The following is a 17288-nucleotide window of genomic DNA, read 5'->3' as shown; positions in this document are numbered from 1 at the left end:
AAAATGAAAGGAAATATAAATTCAACTCTTTGAAATGATACAACAAGCTGAAAGTTCATACACATCAGGGCACAAATTTTGACTTTGGATTTTATTTTGTTGCTTTTCATTGGAAGTGGTGAAGGGAAAGAAGTGCAAATTATTGAGAGAGGGACATTTATTGTCTCATTTTAAGACAATGCAGATTAAGCAATGATAAGAACTAGAAGACGGGGTTTTTTTCTTACAGAGGTCGATCCACAACTCTTAATTGTCTTTCTTGATTGTCCCCAGTTCTCTGCCTGTTCCATACTCTAGATGATCTTTGAAGGCCAGTGAGCAATTCCCTCTGTGGATGTCATCAGTATAGGCCCAAACCAAACCCCCCGGAAGTCAACAGGAAGACTCCCATTGACTGATGAGTTTTGATGAGCCCTCTGTATCTGTTCTGGAGACAACACTTCCTGCCTCTGATAAGCAGGCAATTCTATGTCTAGCAGCAAAGATTGAGCACAGCAATGGGCAGGTGAACTAACATCCCAGCAGCTTGTAGTAAGTCAAAAGTATAATGCTTAACATTATACTGATCCATTTGGCTCTCACAAACCCCCTATCTCTAGGCTATGAATTGGATTTCAGAAGAAGGGATAGTTCCTATTCCCATTCCACTTGTCTATATCAGTGGGTAACATGCTGAACTCTGCATGGTTATGTATTAAGAAGCCAGGCATTTAAGTCTCTTAACAACTAATGACACCAAAGAGTACAAAACTAAAATACACAAGATGAGGGAAAGCCCTACAAGGTAAAGGGAATAATAAGATTAATATTGTGATAACTTTGCTCATGACAGACAAAAGGTTGGTTCACAGATATATGTAGAAGCTTGCCAATACCCTTAGAGGAGACTAATGACAGTGAAATATAAGAAACTCTAGGTATGATTTTTAAAGGGGCAGTAGGTTTTGCCATCACTATAAAAAAAAAAGGTGTAGTTTTAGCTCAAGTTAGCTGACATATTAACAAACTTGAGGTAAAATCCTAGTGAAGACAAGACAGTTTGTAGTTTTCACATGAGTTAACAGGTTGACTCAAAGATTAGGCTCCCCCATAGGCCTTAACTTGTGTGAAAACTACAAATTGTCTATTGGAGTCACTAGGATTTTACCTTGAATTAGTTAGCATGTGTTAGCAAACTCAAGGACACACCTTTTTTCACAGGGAAGGCCTCTGTGTCTTAGGTATCCAACTCCCATTGACTTTTAGTGGAAGTTGCGTGCCTGTCTGCCCTTTGTTCCTTTGAAAATCTTCCCTGTGTGATTATAAAAGTATTGGGGAGATGATAGTGGAAAGTCAAATCAAGTCTAAGCCAGTCTCATTAAAAATATACAAAACTAGAACATTTATTTTAGCTCTTTGATTTTAAAGTCTCTTTAATGTCGTCATTCTTTTAGAGCCCTTTATCTTGCAGAGAGAATGTAAGTATTTAAAGGCAGCGTACACCCTGTTGACCCACATATGGAAAAGTCCTTTGACAAACAGATCATCCCTTGCCTGCACAGTGGGAGGCAGGTCAGTTTCCTAAGCAGCACTATGTTTCCTAGTCCTGGATGTGAGAGTAGGGAGCATGTGGCCCGAGCAATGGACAGGCTTGGGGACAAGGAGAACATTATGCAACACATCCTCCACATCCACAGTATGTAGCAGTGAATCTGTCACATTGTGGAACCCCCTTTAAGGGAGCCAGGCCTGGTGCAAGATTTCCAGCAGATCCCTGGATATCCATAGGGCTTGGAAGTCGAACCCCAGACTCTTCCATGGTGGAGAAACTTTCATTTTCTGAAGGAAGAAATCAGAAGAAACCCCACAAAGGGAATCTTAAGGAGTTTTTCTCCCTTCTTGGCCCCCATCTAAGGCTTCTTTGGGTTTCTTGTTGCATTTGTTGTTCATTCTTCCAGTTTGTAAAAGGACCCCATTCTTCACTCTCAGTACAAACATTTCAATTACAACTCTTCACAAAATCCAAAGGACCAGGCTTCCAATGAGGATATTACACTTCACCATTTCCTTACAATTAATTCTCATTTTCTTCACATCCCCTTCGTCTGACAAGTTTTGATTTCTATGAAACAATTAGCTTTGAAAGCTAATTTACATAGGCACCAGCCTAACTGATATCCTTTCATTTATCATCCTCCACTGACTTAAACATGCACTCAGAAAGTGGGTCAGATTTTAGCAGTGCTTTCAGTTTAATATCAAAGTGCTATAATATCAGTTGCTAGTATTTCCCTGTTCACTATGAACTTTCTGCTGTGTGCTTTTGAGTGTTCTATATTATTAATAGTCACTTCAATATTTAAATTTGCAGTGCTAGATCATATCCCAAAAAGGTCATGGGCGAATAATCTTGCAAGTTGTAGTTGTAAATGTCTGTGCAACTGCCAGAGCAACTAAACAATGCTGCAGGTGATACAATAGCAACAGCACAGGTGTGCTGGACTAACAGATCAGCTTGTTCTTTGCATTTTAACACATGGGCCTTTTTAATTAAAGAAATAGTGTGTCCAGTTTGTATGCGCAAACGAAGCAGCAAAAATCCCCTGTAAGGCTTTGTACTTAAGCTATGAACTTATACAATTTTTATGGTTTTTTCAGGCTGATTTAAAGAGAGAGATATTTGTTATGGGTAAACCTCCTCGTAGCCCTGTGATGACTAAGAGATCCTGCAACTCACCTGTCAGAGGTCACAGCTATTCACACAGGGTATGGTACTGAATGCCCAGTGTGTGATGTCAGCATTCTCCCCTAGTATAAGGAGTTTAAATAGCTAGTCTCCCTGTTCTTTGTTTGATAATATATGTTTGAATACTATCAGTACGCTGTGCTGCAATGCTGCTGTCAAACTACAAAAATGATTTGCATAAAATCATAATGAAATTCTTTGTGTACAGCACCTTATGTTACAGTTCTGTTGTATATTGTATCTCCACTGGATTGCCCAGTGTTCACAAAACATCAAAAATGACAGAATTCTTTACACACTTTAGTCTATTTTTTTTTCAACTGTTTTCTAAATGGCTCCTCTTGTTTCAAAGCATTTCCAGATTATTAAAATGTCCTTTCTGATAGCCAAAAAAATCTAGACTTTATTGCATGTAATGTGGCTTCTGTAATGTGTTCAATATTCCTTGATTTTTTGCATTCATATTCTTCTTTTGAAAATATTTTGTTACGATAGCAATGTGTGCTGCACTGACTTGATATCATGTTTTCCCCAGCACTGCTATTTGCAACTGTGATTCTCTTCAGCGTTTCCTTTCGTAACAGTCAGTAACTACATCTATTGCATTTTATCTAAAGATCAAATTATTTACAGAGTGTACGTATTGGTCTTATATTATGTGCTCTAATATTCAAGAAGATTCTAAATGAAAATATAGTTTGTGTGTTATGCTTGTTTTTTTGGTTAGGACCAAAATGCTTTACACGTGTATCTTAACATTCAGTGCACTTTGTCTCAAAAGCATCTGGACCGCTTTTGCCTCTTACTGTTGATAGCAGAATGGATTTGCAATGGAGCATAGAGATCTTTTGCTGTGCAGTTGCCCTTTGATTTTACGTTCGTCTCCCCCCGCTCTGGCTGCTACGTGTAGGGGAGGTGTATTCTCCTCCCCCCACAAGATATTTGTGTTTCTCTAGTTTTGCTGGATCCTTGTTTCCCATTACAGTTGCCAACCCTCCCAGTTTGGCCAGCAGTCTCCCAGAATTGGGCTTGATATCCTAGAGGCTACCGAAGCCAATCCAGGAGCTTTTAGGCCACTAAAAGTCTGGCAGCGCAGTGTGGCTAAGGTAGACTCCCCCTATCTACCCTGGCGCTGTGCCACTCCTGGAAGCGGTGACATGTCCAGCAGCAGCTCCTGGGAGGAGGGGCGGCCAGTGGATCTCTGCATGCTGCCCAAGCGCTGACTCCACAGCTCCCATGGGCTGGGAACGGGGAACCACAGCCAATGGGAGCTGCAGGGGCGGTGCCTACAGGCAGGGGCAGCACACAGAGCCGCCTGGCCGCCCGTGAGCCTCGGAGCTGCTGCCAGACATGCCACCCCCCAAGGTAAGCACCAGCGAACCCCCCCTTACCCTAACCCCCTGCTCCAGCCCCATCCCGCACCCAACCTCCTGTCCCAGCCTGGTGAAAGTGAGTGAGGGTGGGTGAGCAGGAGCAGGGCCTCAGAAGGGGCAGGGGCGTGGCCTTGGGGAAGGGGCAGGGAAGGGTGTTTGGGTTTGTGCGATTAGCCAGTTGGCAACCCTATTTCCCATTGAAATGGTATGTACCAGAGACATCACAAAAAGACAAACCAGAAATTAGGTGGTAGGCGGCAGTGATATTGCTTGTTAGCAAGCAAATTAGGAGATAGATTCTATTCCCACTAAAGGTTTAGGTCCTATGTTACTCCGCATGATGGGATGCAAAAAACAGTAAAAGGATGCTATACTGGGTAGTATGTGTTGTGTATTCTTTATGGGCTTAATTCCCAGAACGAGGCACCCATAATTGCACACCTAATTTGCATGCTCAGTTACAATAAATGTGCCCTAATTGGCCATCAGCATGCCAAAATGCCTTACATGCAGACACATACATGCAAATGAGATGTGCAGTTGTGTATATGTTCGTGTACACAGTTGTGATTGTGCACTGTTGAAATTAAAGTCCTAAATCTTTTACTCCTACACAGGAGGCAACATGGTCTAGTAAACTGAGCCATGGGATTGGAAGCTAGAAACTCTAAGTCCCTGCGTAACCCCAATCACTCTATTGCCTAAGGGTATGTCTGCACTGTAGTTAAAAACCTGCAGCTGGCCCACGCCAGCTGACTCAGGTTTGCAGGGCTTAGGCTGCTGGGCTGTTTGATTGCAGTGTAGACTTTTAGATTCGGACTAGAAACCAAGCTCTGGGACCCTTCCACCTTGCAGAGTCCTAGAGCCCAGGCTCCACCATGAGCCCGGAAGTCTACACTGCAATGAACAGTACCCCATCAGCCTGGGTTGTCATCCCAGCTCTGCTCCTGACCTGACATAGACTAGTCTCTGCTTAGCCTTTTTGTGTGTTTCTGCATCTAAACAATGGAGATAAAAGTCCCTATTTACCTTGCAAGGGCATTGTGATGCTTTATTAATTGTTTCTACAGTTCATAGAATATCGGGGTTGGAAGGGACCTTAGCAGGCCAATGCTCAAACCACTGAGCTATCCCTCCCCACAATTCTGTGAACATCTAAAGCATTATGTATTTGCTATGTACTATTATTTCTAATTAAGTTTGGAATGTAAAATTCTCTCTTGCCTTGAGTACCAATGCATTTTACATTCTGTCGTGTCAACGTTATTTGACTTCAGCAGTGATACTATATTTAACAGGTTTCAGAGTAGCAGCCGTGTTAGTCTGTATTCGCAAAAAGAAAAGGAGGACTTGTGGCACCTTAGAGACTAACCAATTTATTTGAGCATAAGCTTTCGTGAGCTTCAGCTCACTTCATAGTGTTGGAATTACATGGAGAAGACGACAGTAGTATTACATTGCTTGACTCATTTCTTCCTCTTTTGGCATATGTTCAAGGTATTCAGTCATTTATAATATTGTTTTTAAGGATGTTACCCTTTATTGTTTGCAGAAAAAACGCTCAAACAAATAAAAAACAACCCATCAATCAGAGTTTAAAAGAGTTTAAAACTGTATAGAGCCTGCCACTGGTATTCAAATCACATTCAAGGGTCTGAGGAAGGGCAGACAGAGCATAGAGCGGGAGCACGTGTTGAATCCAATCCTAATACCTGTTCCCATTTCTGCTTGATCAGTCAGATTTTGATGAGTGTTTACCAAAGTCAGATAATATGTTTTGTTTTATCATTTGAATTTCTCACCATTACATGGCAGAAAAACAAAGATACTTTAAGAATGTTTTATGCACATCACATAAATAAACAGGATTAATATCAGGAAGGACAGACAGACATGTAGGGCCAGATTTTCAATGGTATTTAGGCAATTAAATATGCACCTGAGTGCCTAGCAGGATTTTCAGAAGTCCTAAGTGCCTAACTCCTATGCCAGCTGCATCTTTAGGCAACTAAATACCTTTGAAAATCTGGCCCATAAACTCTATAAACATGAAATTGAGAATGTTTATAATGTTCTCTGCAATAAATTGTGTGCACTAATGTAAAAATAACCTTGTGTGCAACAATAACATTATGTGTAATTTTAGCCACATGAAAAACTGTGATGATTATAATGTGCAATTAGTAACCCTTAATCAAAATGTGGCTTAACTTGTTAGCTTCAGTATAAATCTGTATGTGTTCCACTCTAATATGTAGTGTTGCTAGCTGTCCATTTATTTTTTATGTTACGATTTTTGCACTGGGAGTGCTGCAAAATACTCAGACAGTCATGTGCCGAGCAACAAAGGAGAAAGTTGTCTAGAATCACATGACAGCTAGGGCCAAATTGGGCTGCAAAGGGAGTTTTGTCCAGTCTTCAACTATAAGGTAGACATGGAGTGGGGGCTTTGAAATGGGTCAAAGTGTCTGTAGAGAGAAGAATTTGTATTTATCCACCCAAGGTACAGAGGGCTCCTCAAGAAAAGGGGAAAAAAACCCACCACCTTTAAATAACAATTTTGTTTGAAATCTTGTATATATCAGTTGCTATTATGGATGCAATTGTCAAATCACAGGACGGATCATGTTTGCAAACTGGTTCAAGAGTGATAGACCATCATTTTACCTAACCTAAAAGCTTGCTTTAAAATGACCTGGTGATGCATGTTTAAAAAAAAAAATCAGATGGAAAAATTAGACATGGCTGTGAGGAAACTCTGTGAGAGGAGAACACTGAAGTAGTTTTGTTCTTATCTTTTTTTAAAAGAGGTGTGGCTGGCTGTCTCTCTCTGAACCCTTTAGTTTGATCTGCTTAGCTCTGGCAGCACTATTAGTAATGAATTAAGATTGAGCAGTTGTCAGTGTATAAAGCAGTGGTCACCAAGCAGTCAATAGCAATCGACTGGTCAATCCTGGAGACTCTCCCACTCAATCACGATCTCCAGCTGCTAAATGTACAGTGGTGCAGCCACTAAAGCAGGCTCCCTGCCTGCCCTCACCCCGCACTGCTCCCGGAAGAGGCCAGCATGCCCCCCGGCCCTGGGGGAGGGGCAGGGGTCACCATGCACCATTCCTGTTTGCAAGCACTGCCCCCGCAGCTCCCATTGGCTGGGAACTGGAACTGTGGCCAATGAGAGCTGCGGGGGGCGGTTCCTGCAGAGAGGAGCAGTGTACAGAGCCACGTGCTTCCCCCAGGGGCTGCAGGGACACGTTGGCCCTTTCCGGGAGTGGTGTGGGGCCGGGGCAGGTAGGGAGCCTGCCTTAGCTCCGCTGCTTTGCCAACCGGGAGCCACCCGAGGTAAGTGCCGCCTGGCGGGAGCCCGCACCCCAGCCCTGAGCCCCCTCCTGCACACCAAACCCCCTCCTCCAGCCCTGAGCTCCCTCCCAGAGCCAGCACCCCATACCCCCTCCTGCACCCCAAAACTATGCCCCAGCCCAGGGCCCCCTCCTGCACCCAAACTCCCTCCCAAAGTTTGTACCCCTCACTCCCTCCTGCACCCCAGAGCCCCCTCCCACATTCCAAACACCTGCTGCAGCCCGGTGAAAGTGAGTGAGTATGAGGGAGAGTGAGCGACTGAGTGAGCAGGGCAGATCCTCGGGGACGGAGCGGGGTAGATCCTGGGTTGCACTTAAAAGTGATCTTGTGCATAAAAAGGTTAGAGACCACTGGTATAAAACATAAGTAGCCTGTAAAAAGGGTGATCATGGTATAAAGTTTTTTTTAAGTTACTGAGGGAAACTTTGAATAGCATAAATTCTGAGTATTCGCTTTTAAACTTCTGGGCACTGTTCCTTAAAGGAGTACTCTTAAATTCATGATCCAGCAACTTAAGACAATTTAACATGCTGTCTGCCTGTTCTTATATGCAGCAAAGTGCATATGGATGGGAACCTCTCTAAGCACTTCCATTTTATGTCAAGAATTAGGATTTCCCTATGCTCCCTGCTAGTGTCAGATTTCTGTTGCCATTGTGATGAGGGATGCAATGGGAAATACCAGCTCCCAACACTGACAGGATCATTTAAACTTTTGACATGAATTCTTCCACAGAATGCACATATTAATCATCAGTAACTTTGGTGGGAGTTATACTCACTAGAACCGGATCCTACTCTTGATTGCGCAAACTCCAACTACACCCCAGGCTAACTGATCCCTTTGGCCATGGTGTGGAAGACTTGCAGGGGTTCTGTGCCCATTCTATAATTAGAAATAGTCCCATATGGAAACTGACAGCAGTGAACTCTCTTGAACTTGTGCTATGTAGTTTGCTCACTCTGTTAGGAAGGATACCATCTCACCTACAGAGTCATCAGGAAGGCACTGTCTCCCATGGCTTTATTCCTTAGTGCCCCAGATGCTGTTATGTAGCTGTTGAGAGGCAGTAATCCTACCAGAATAAACATTTTTTGAGATAGAGTGACATCTTGTCACAGATTTCAGTGTTATTTGGCAATCACCTGTTATTAGAGACTATCCCACAGTATCCTTAAAACTACAATGTACCATTCTATTTCATCTTTATTAGAAGAACATCTTTAACAAGCACAAATTTGTGTTGGCCCCTTGAGTAGTCACTTCAGGTAGGCAGGTCCCTAATTAAGTAATCTGATGAGGTTCAATAAGGATAAGTGCAGAGTCCTGCACTTAGGACGGAAGAACCCAATGCACAGCTACAGACTAGGGACCGAATGGCTAGGCAGCAGTTCTGCGGAAAAGGACCTAGGGGTGACAGTGGACGAGAAGCTGGATCGGAGTCAGCAGTGTGCCCTTGTTGCCAAGAAGGCCAATGGCATTTTGGGATGTATAAGTAGGGGCATAGCGAGCAGATCGAGGGACGTGATCGTTCCCCTCTATTCGACATTGGTGAGGCCTCATCTGGAGTACTGTGTCCAGTTTTGGGCCCCACACTTCAAGAAGGATGTGGATAAATTGGAGAGAGTCCAGCGAAGGGCAACAAAAATGATTAGGGGACTGGAACACATGAGTTATGAGGAGAGGCTGAGGGAGCTGGGATTGTTTAGCCTGCAGAAGAGAAGAATGAGGGGGGATTTGATAGCTGCTTTCAACTACCTGAAAGGGGGTTCCAAAGAGGATGGCTCTAGACTGTTCTCAATTGTAGCAGATGACAGAATGAGGAGTAATGGTCTCAAGTTGCAGTGGGGGAGGTTTAGATTGGATATTAGGAAAAACTTTTTCACTAAGAGGGTGGTGAAACACTGGAATGCGTTACCTAGGGAGGTGGTAGAATCTCCTTCCTTAGAGGTTTTTAAGGTCAGGCTTGACAAAGCCCTGGCTGGGATGATTTAACTGGGAATTGGTCCTGCTTTGAGCAGGGGGTTGGACTAGATGACCTTCTGGGGTCCCTTCCAACCCTGATATTCTATGATTCTATGAAGTAACGATTTATAGAAAGGAGACCACCTCTTGAATTTCATCAGGAGCAGTTGAGAAACCAGTGCAGTTCCAAAGCACAGAAGCAATGACATCATACTGTGTTTCTTCTTTACTGCAAATAAACAAGACATTATGTTTTTCCCTATTTGAAGTTTCATCGTGACCTTCAAGAGTAACCTAAAATAAAGTGAACTGGAATAGTCAAACCTAGAGAAGACAAAAGTATGGACGAATATGATAAGGTCCATGACATCAAAAAAAGTCCATGAACACTTAATTCAATCATTCATAGGAGAATATGTGGTGTGAGTTATCTTTGGTACCTAGGTATCAAAGACCAGTTAAGGTTCCCAAAGTACTTCCAGACTGCAAATCTCTTTGGTGAGGGGAGGGCAGCCTCCACTAATAGTGTAATCACAATCCTAGTTATTGCTTTCCTCTTACAACCAGCAGGTCCTCCATCTTTTCTGGATTGAGTGTAATATGGATATAGATATAAACAAATGACTTTCTATTTCTTCATAACATGATGTGCTCTTTTTAGAAGTTACGGTTTTTCACTTGCAGTATTTAAAGCATCTGTTACATAGTGGGGTGGTGCTAATTTAAAAAGGAAGGGAACTCTTAAAAGGTCATTGCACTGGAAATAGCTACCAACTTTTCCCTTCTAAACTAAAAATGTTACATATTGACATAATTAGTTTGATTCTTCTAAAAGTGTGTGCGCGCGTGTATACTGTATGTAGGAATAGTGTTTGTCTAGAGAAATCATAATGAATGGATGCTCATATTTCACTGTGAAGAATGATTTCTGGTTCCTGTTTTGTCTGAGAACACACTTCAGGCAAAGATTGTATAACAACAGGCGCTATTTCCACTGGAGTTTTGTGGTATCTCCCTGCACTGTTAGTGATATTTGAAAAAGCAGTCGGGCTCAACTCTGACCTTTTCCTTCAGCATGAAAGGATTTAGACTGGATAAATTAAAAGGTGTTCTTTTTTAAATTTTTACTGTGTCCTTCAAAATAGTCTAGTCTTTAAACCTGTAAAAGTTCTAGGGCTTGCTCTTTTCTGTATCTTTCAAAACAGACTATGTGTCATGCCAGTGTCCTGCCTAGACTTAAATCAGTAACAATTTTAAATCTTTATTACATTTCAAATCATTTCATTACAGCCACAGCGTCCTGTGTTTGCTCATGAAAACATACACAGTGGGGGGGAACCGTAAGTATATTTCTTATCTACTTAACCAGAGATATAACACTGGCACTTGAGGAAGGGGAACAATAGCCAGCATATCTTCCAAGGAATCAGTAAACTACCTAGTAGAATCATGGGATAACAGATAATGTCGGAAGACATCCAAGAAACCCCTGATGGCAAAACTGAGTTATGAAGGTATATTATCTCACAAATTAAAATAAATGTACTATAGCATAGTCACTCACAAAAACTCCTATATTTCTCCATGTTTTACAGTTAAGATGGAAATTAATTTAAAAACCAGTTCGTGGTCATTTTGTGGTTCCATCACTTTTAGACTTCTTGAGCAGAATGCCAATTATAAAGATTTAATAATAATTCAGCTTGTCTGCTACACTGGCCCCGAACTATCTCCTGTAAATTATTGTTTATCAAGGGATCCTTCAGGATTAGAAAAGTGAGCAAAATGTAGGAAGTGAATAAAGTGATAACAAGAATGCTCTATCACATCTTACAGGGGAACTTGGCATGAGCAAGTGATAAAACTAGATAAAGAGTAAAATTTTCAAAAGCATCTAAGTAACTTAGGCTCTTAAGTTCAGTTTTCAAAAGTGACTTAGGCACTCTGGTCCTGATCCAAAGCCCAGTTGAGTCAATAGGAGTTTTTCTGTTGACTTCAAAAAGAGCTTTGAATCAGGCCCAAGTAGCCTAAGTCTCACTGACTTGAAATGAAATGAGACTTAAGCCCCAAAGTGCCACATTTTTACAAGTATTTAGGTGCCTAAAGATGCGCACAGACACCTATTGGGTTTTTATAAGTGCCAGGGCACCTAACTCCCATTTAATTCTGTTCAGGCAGATCATTATTCCATTAGTTGGCTGTTTCTAGCACTGATTTATAGACCCCCACCACCAGAAGAATTAATCGCCCAGTTTGGAATTCCTTGAAACCAATGGGAATTTTGTGTGGATGATGAGTGCCTAAAACTTCCTCCAACCTAAGAGCCAGATTATAGCTCAGCATAAGGGAAAATAAAAACCTACACACATGCTGCTGTGTAGCATCCCTGCATTTCTACTGTACGCCAAAGGGGAAAGCTGTATGCTCAGCCCTGCATGGATGGACAGGGAATGGACAAAGAAGTATAGTGGAATGTGGGGGGATCTTGACTATACCCCCACAGTATGCCAACTGGCACAGTAAGAGTTGTTGTAATCTGCTACTGGGGTGGCCATTAGGAGACTATTCCTCTTCCTGAAGAAAGAAAGGAATTCCATCCCTGAGATGCTCCTCAGCTGCTGCAACTACATGTGACTCCTTGAACAGGACTGTTGTATAAGCAGTATCTAGCCCTAGTAACTACTGTAAGGTAGAAATGCGAAAGAATGAAAGACATTTGTGAAAGCTAGCACAATTTGTCCTACATACTGCCTGATTCAAGCCATCATATGCATGCCAACTAAATTCACTCATATATGTAAAATAAGAAATTAACCAGGTGAAATGTCTAATGTTCCACCCCCTCCTTGTATGTAACTTGCAACTAGCCTTTTGCCTTCCTTTTAGCTTCTCATTTCTGCCAGGGATATACCGTACTTTTTTCCTTTTTATCCCTTCCTTTTCTCTCCCACTTTCTCCATTTCCATCTATTTTTATTTTATCTGTCCAGCCTCCGAGGCTGCTCTAACTTACACTGAGGGCCAGACCCAGAATCCAGGAGGAGCAAAGGGGACATACACCACAGGAGGAAGTGGGAGAAGTTAGTTATTCTCCTAAGATATTGGGACCAGCATCTTACTTTCCTCTTCCCCCCACACATCGTTTTACTCTTTTCCCCTCCCCTTTAGGCCATGGCTACCGCACCACTATCTTTCTCAAAAGCCTCTCCCTCGGGGTCTCTCCCCTTCTCAGAATAGAGTTGAGAGGAGTTGTGCATTAGCGTCTTCAGTTACATTGCGTAGCAGTATGAATCCCACTGTAAACAATTTAGTAATCTCACGTGAGTTGTCTTTTACATAAACTATGCTGTGTATTCCAGTCTGGACCTGGTCCCATATGTACTTATACAGGCAAAAGTTTCCTGCATTGCTGTTTTCCAATATGCAGTGTTGTAGTTTTTAGTGGAGTATATTACTTTAAAAGTTAATTTAAATGTTTGACAAGCTCCTCTAGCTAAGTAAAGGTGAAAAGAACTTATTTTTTTTAAAACACACTGTTTGTCCTGTTTAAGGTTTCAGGCTCTATATAACTATACTCCTAGGAACGAAGACGAACTGGAGCTGAGAGAGGGAGATATCATTGATGTGATGGAAAAGTGTGATGATGGATGGTTTGTGGGTATGTTTTATTTTGGTTGGTTGGTTTTTTTAAAAATTTGAGAAATATTTGCTGCCCTCATAGTTTGCTTATATTTAGATAATTGTATAATTTGATGTGTTCTAAGTGGCAAATTGATTGTAATTTGTCACGCATCATAACCCTGATTATGCTGAAGTCTTTGGGGACTGGCCTGACCCAAAGCCCTCTGAAGTCAATAGGTAGCTTCCCACTTATTTAATGAAGAGCACTATCATGCAGCCCTCACCTAGACTGAGTGGAATGTACTCACGTAATTATCCATAGATTTCAATTGGACTACTCGTGTAAGCAAGTATTACTCTCTGTGAGTAAGGGTTTAACTGTCCTGCTAATCCTAAATTATCTTGGAAATCCTACAGAACTGCTGATGACATCCACCCTTATGCCAGATTATTTCACTACAATTAATATTGTTAAATATCTTTCAAGGGTACTAGCTCAATATTTTAATATGTTAAAATTAACACAAATTATAATCTGGATACACATAATTGAAATAAAATAACATAACTATGCCTCTTGTAGTTGCTTTTCCTGTGCTTATATTGAACAGTTTATGACTAGGAAATGTAATTCATCAAGCTATGCAATGCAAAGGGTCAGTTTGGCTTTCTACAAGCATAAAAAGTCTCTCCTGTCCTAATATTTGTAGTGCTAATGAAATTTCATAAACTGAAAAAAGGCCACACATGCATAGTGATTACTTACTGTTACTGCCATCTTTCATTTATTACTTCTACTTTCAGGAACCTCAAGAAGAACCAAATTCTTTGGTACTTTCCCTGGAAACTATGTCAAGAGGCTGTGATTTTTTTCCCCTACTTATTTATGCTGCATCTCTGCAACACATCTGCATAAAGCTGCTAGAAAACATGCTACAACAGGCCTTCTGTTTTCTTGCTTTGCAGTCTCAAATAAAGGTCATCTAGTTCATCATCATCCCCATCCTCATCTGCCAAACCGTTCCAGCCGTATTACAGCAACAACTAAAGTGTGTGAATAACTAAGATTTTATGAAACAAGAGGAATTGTTTCAACATTTTAAGTACTTTCTCCTGTTTTCCTGCTTTAGTTCCTTCCCTCCCCCCCCACCCCCATTAGAAACAAAAGAATAGGAAACCCTTGATGGAAGGTACACAGGTGAATCTCCATGGGAAAACCGGCATTGTATGGGACATTTGTGGTACTAGCATTAAATGCTATGCAAAAAATTTGATTCTCAGCTTCCACCTGGTACAAAGAGAAAGTTGCCATTTACTTTTTAAAAAAACTAAAAAGTTGTTTGAATGTCCACTTTCTTTTTAGCTTGGCAGCCTATGTTGCTTTCCATTTGCTGTATCACAAGTTTGCCTATTCTACTGGTTTACGATATATGACAATTATAATATAGATTTTTTTTGCCTGCACTTATACATTGTAACATATACACAGTGATTGTAAAATTTCAAGGAAGAGTAGTTAAAATGGGGGAACTGCAAGTGTGTTGGATGGGTGTGACTGTATTAGTTAAATCTCATTTTTTTTCAAATAAGCTATAGTGCTTTCTGTTAAAACTAAAGAAGTGCAAGAGGCATGAAATCTTGAGAGTTTGTGGATAATGATGAGACGAGCTACGAAGATAGACGACAATAGCGAACTACTGATGTCTAACATTACATGACTGCATCTAAATTTGTTATAATAATAAGCAACATGAAATTTGAGAGGTTAGTATTTTTATTTATAAGATGAAGTTACAGAACAAAAATAAACAGTGTTAGTGCAAAGTTGTATTCTAACATAGCCACCTGAAAAAATATGCACAAATTTACTGATTTTATTTCACTATATATATATGTATACGTTAACAAAATCTGAATTATGCATTCTTGTTTAGGAATATAGTACACACAAAAACAAAGTCACAACTATTAAAACTGATACATTTTAGTATTTTTTTCTGAATGAAACAAATATCTGAACACACCATTCTTTTTCCTTAGGTAAGCAAAAATAATATATGAAATTACGAAACAGGATGATAATGACTGTGGCTTTATACAAAACAATTCAAATTAGGTTTCTTCAGCACCTTATAGATGGCAAAAACTTCTATTGCATTTTTCTGGTGGTAAAGGGTTGATCTTATCACTATGTAAGTAGTCTAGCATTTTGTACTTTTTTGTATAGAACCATTTTGGTGTTGATTTTAAAAAAAAATCAGAGTTCCTCATTTGATCTTTGCCCTTTTCATAATACAGAACATCTTCAATGCATTTTTATTTACTTGCCACTCTTACCATAAGCACACCTGGATAGTGCAATTCTGTAAAATAGCATTTTATGCAAAATTTTATTAATGGTTTTACTAGCCAAATCTAAATGTACATATGACTTTATTACAGAAAAATGTCATTAAGACAAAGGTAAAGAAACATCTTTGTGCAGCATACCTTTATTACTGCAAATTTCATGGCAAAAGCTTTATATTTCAAAGGCTTTCCATTTTAATTTAGATCTGCATGCAGCTTTGCTGTGAGATTCATACCGATCTTTGATGCCATTTATGATGGAAGACTTAAATATCTGTTGCCTGTGATATTTAAAAAAGTACGGTTTCTACTCTGTAACTGATTTTTAAAAATACAAGTTTTTCATACCTGGCTTTCAGGTAATTGACTTTGCTTATAAGAATTTAAAGGGTGTCTGTGTTTTTTCTTGAATAGACTTCTAATAAATTCTGCTTGGAGTACACTTCAGCTTTTTTCTCTGTTATTTCTTGATTTACACCATCACATATTTTTACCCTTAGTTCCTTTGTATTTGAACTAAAATGAACCCAGCTTTATCTGGGGACACAATCGCAGAGATTTGTCTGCCACCAAACGTAGGATTTGTTGTCAATTTAAGTAATCCTACACTTTCAGAACCAGACACATTAGATTTAAAAAAAGACAAAAACAGCACTACTTCACTCAGATAGCTTTCCTCTGATGTTAGTTATGTATAGCAGTCTTGTTCCACACTGGTACTTCAGATAAGTTACATTATGGAATTTGCCAGCTTTTAATGTCCTTTACTCATATTAATATCTCCTAAAATATTTGCTTCCAGAAGGAATTTTCAGGAATGACATTTCTGTACCAAAAGTGCTAGTCTTCTGGGACTGTGCTGCCATTCCCAGAACTACCTGTACCTCTGAGGAGACGCTGGTGTAAGGGGATACAAAAACAACCGTGTAAACCCTTAACATTGGCCAAAGTCCCTACATTTAATTCCTTTCCCTAACTTAGATGAGCCAAAACCAAGCCAATCCTGTAAAATGAAAAAACACCATAGTAATTTTACTTAAAGATGACAAAATTATAAATAAAGTTGGTTGGGCCCCCACGAAGCTACACTGGCTCAGGCTTCAGGGATCTGGGTTTCAGCCCCATGCGGTGGGGCTTCGGCGTTCTGCCCTGGGCCCCAGCGAGTCTAATGCTGGCCCTCCGGAACCCTGGTTGAGAACTACTGTACTATAGCACCTATGTTGACACAGCTATGCCAACGTAGTCCCCTAGCATAGACACAGTGTATGGCAACAGAAGCACTCTTCTGTTGTGGGAATAAGTTTTATGTGCAGACCAACTCGAAGCCTACAGTAGGAACACTTTACCAGTATGGGAATACCGGTAGGTTCTACACTACCAGCAAAGCGCTCCTAGTGTAGACACAGCTCTACTGACAAAGCTGGGCTTTGTACCAGTATAGTAAAACCACCCCTTACCAGCAAAACAAGCTATTTGGGTAAAAAGCAGAGTTTGCCAGTATCACTGCATCCATCCTACAGACCTCTGCAGGCATAGCAATGTCAGTCAGGAATTACACTACTGACCAACATTGCTATGCCCCCAGAAATTTGTAGTGGAGACCTGGCCTGACCATTTCCACTGGGAACAGCAATCACCTTGAACTGAAGACGTATGAATTGCTCCCACCTCAACACAATGTAAGTAGTCCTATTGACAAATCTAGCTTTTTGTTTGTGCTGTCCCCCAACATACACCTCAGTCTTCGTTTTGGAGACACGCACACTTTGTACAAAGAGAAGTTTTCTGAAGAACACCCAGGCTTTGTTGTAGGTCATTAATTCTCTTAGGCCTGGTCTACACTTAAAAGTTTTGCTTGCATATTGACATGGCAATGTCACACCCCTAACTACTAAAGCT

At 40.8% G+C, this 17288-nt stretch overlaps 1 protein-coding gene across 37 annotated transcripts in view; it reads left to right on the top strand.

Moving 5' to 3' along the window:
- SORBS2 (sorbin and SH3 domain containing 2) overlaps positions 1-15831 on the top strand; it is a 405939-nt gene extending 390108 nt beyond the window's left edge. For 35 of the 37 annotated variants that reach the window (XM_048847985.2, XM_075127864.1, XM_048847988.2 and 32 more), the window contains 3 exons: positions 10711-10760; positions 12971-13077; positions 13845-15831. In XM_048847985.2, the coding sequence (XP_048703942.1) occupies positions 10711-10760; positions 12971-13077; positions 13845-13906 (219 nt within the window). In that variant the 3' untranslated portion in view covers positions 13907-15831. The remainder of the gene's footprint in view (positions 1-10710; positions 10761-12970; positions 13078-13844) is intronic. The other 2 variants (XM_075127865.1, XM_048847987.2) reach the window with 1 other exon arrangement.
- Positions 15832-17288: the final 1457 nt, after the last annotated feature.

This window comes from Caretta caretta, chromosome 4 (assembly GCF_965140235.1).
Source record: "Caretta caretta isolate rCarCar2 chromosome 4, rCarCar1.hap1, whole genome shotgun sequence".
Lineage (NCBI taxonomy): Eukaryota > Metazoa > Chordata > Testudines > Cheloniidae > Caretta > Caretta caretta.
The sequence above is the reverse complement of the archived record's forward strand: the minus strand, read 5'-3'. Positions and strand labels throughout refer to the sequence as shown.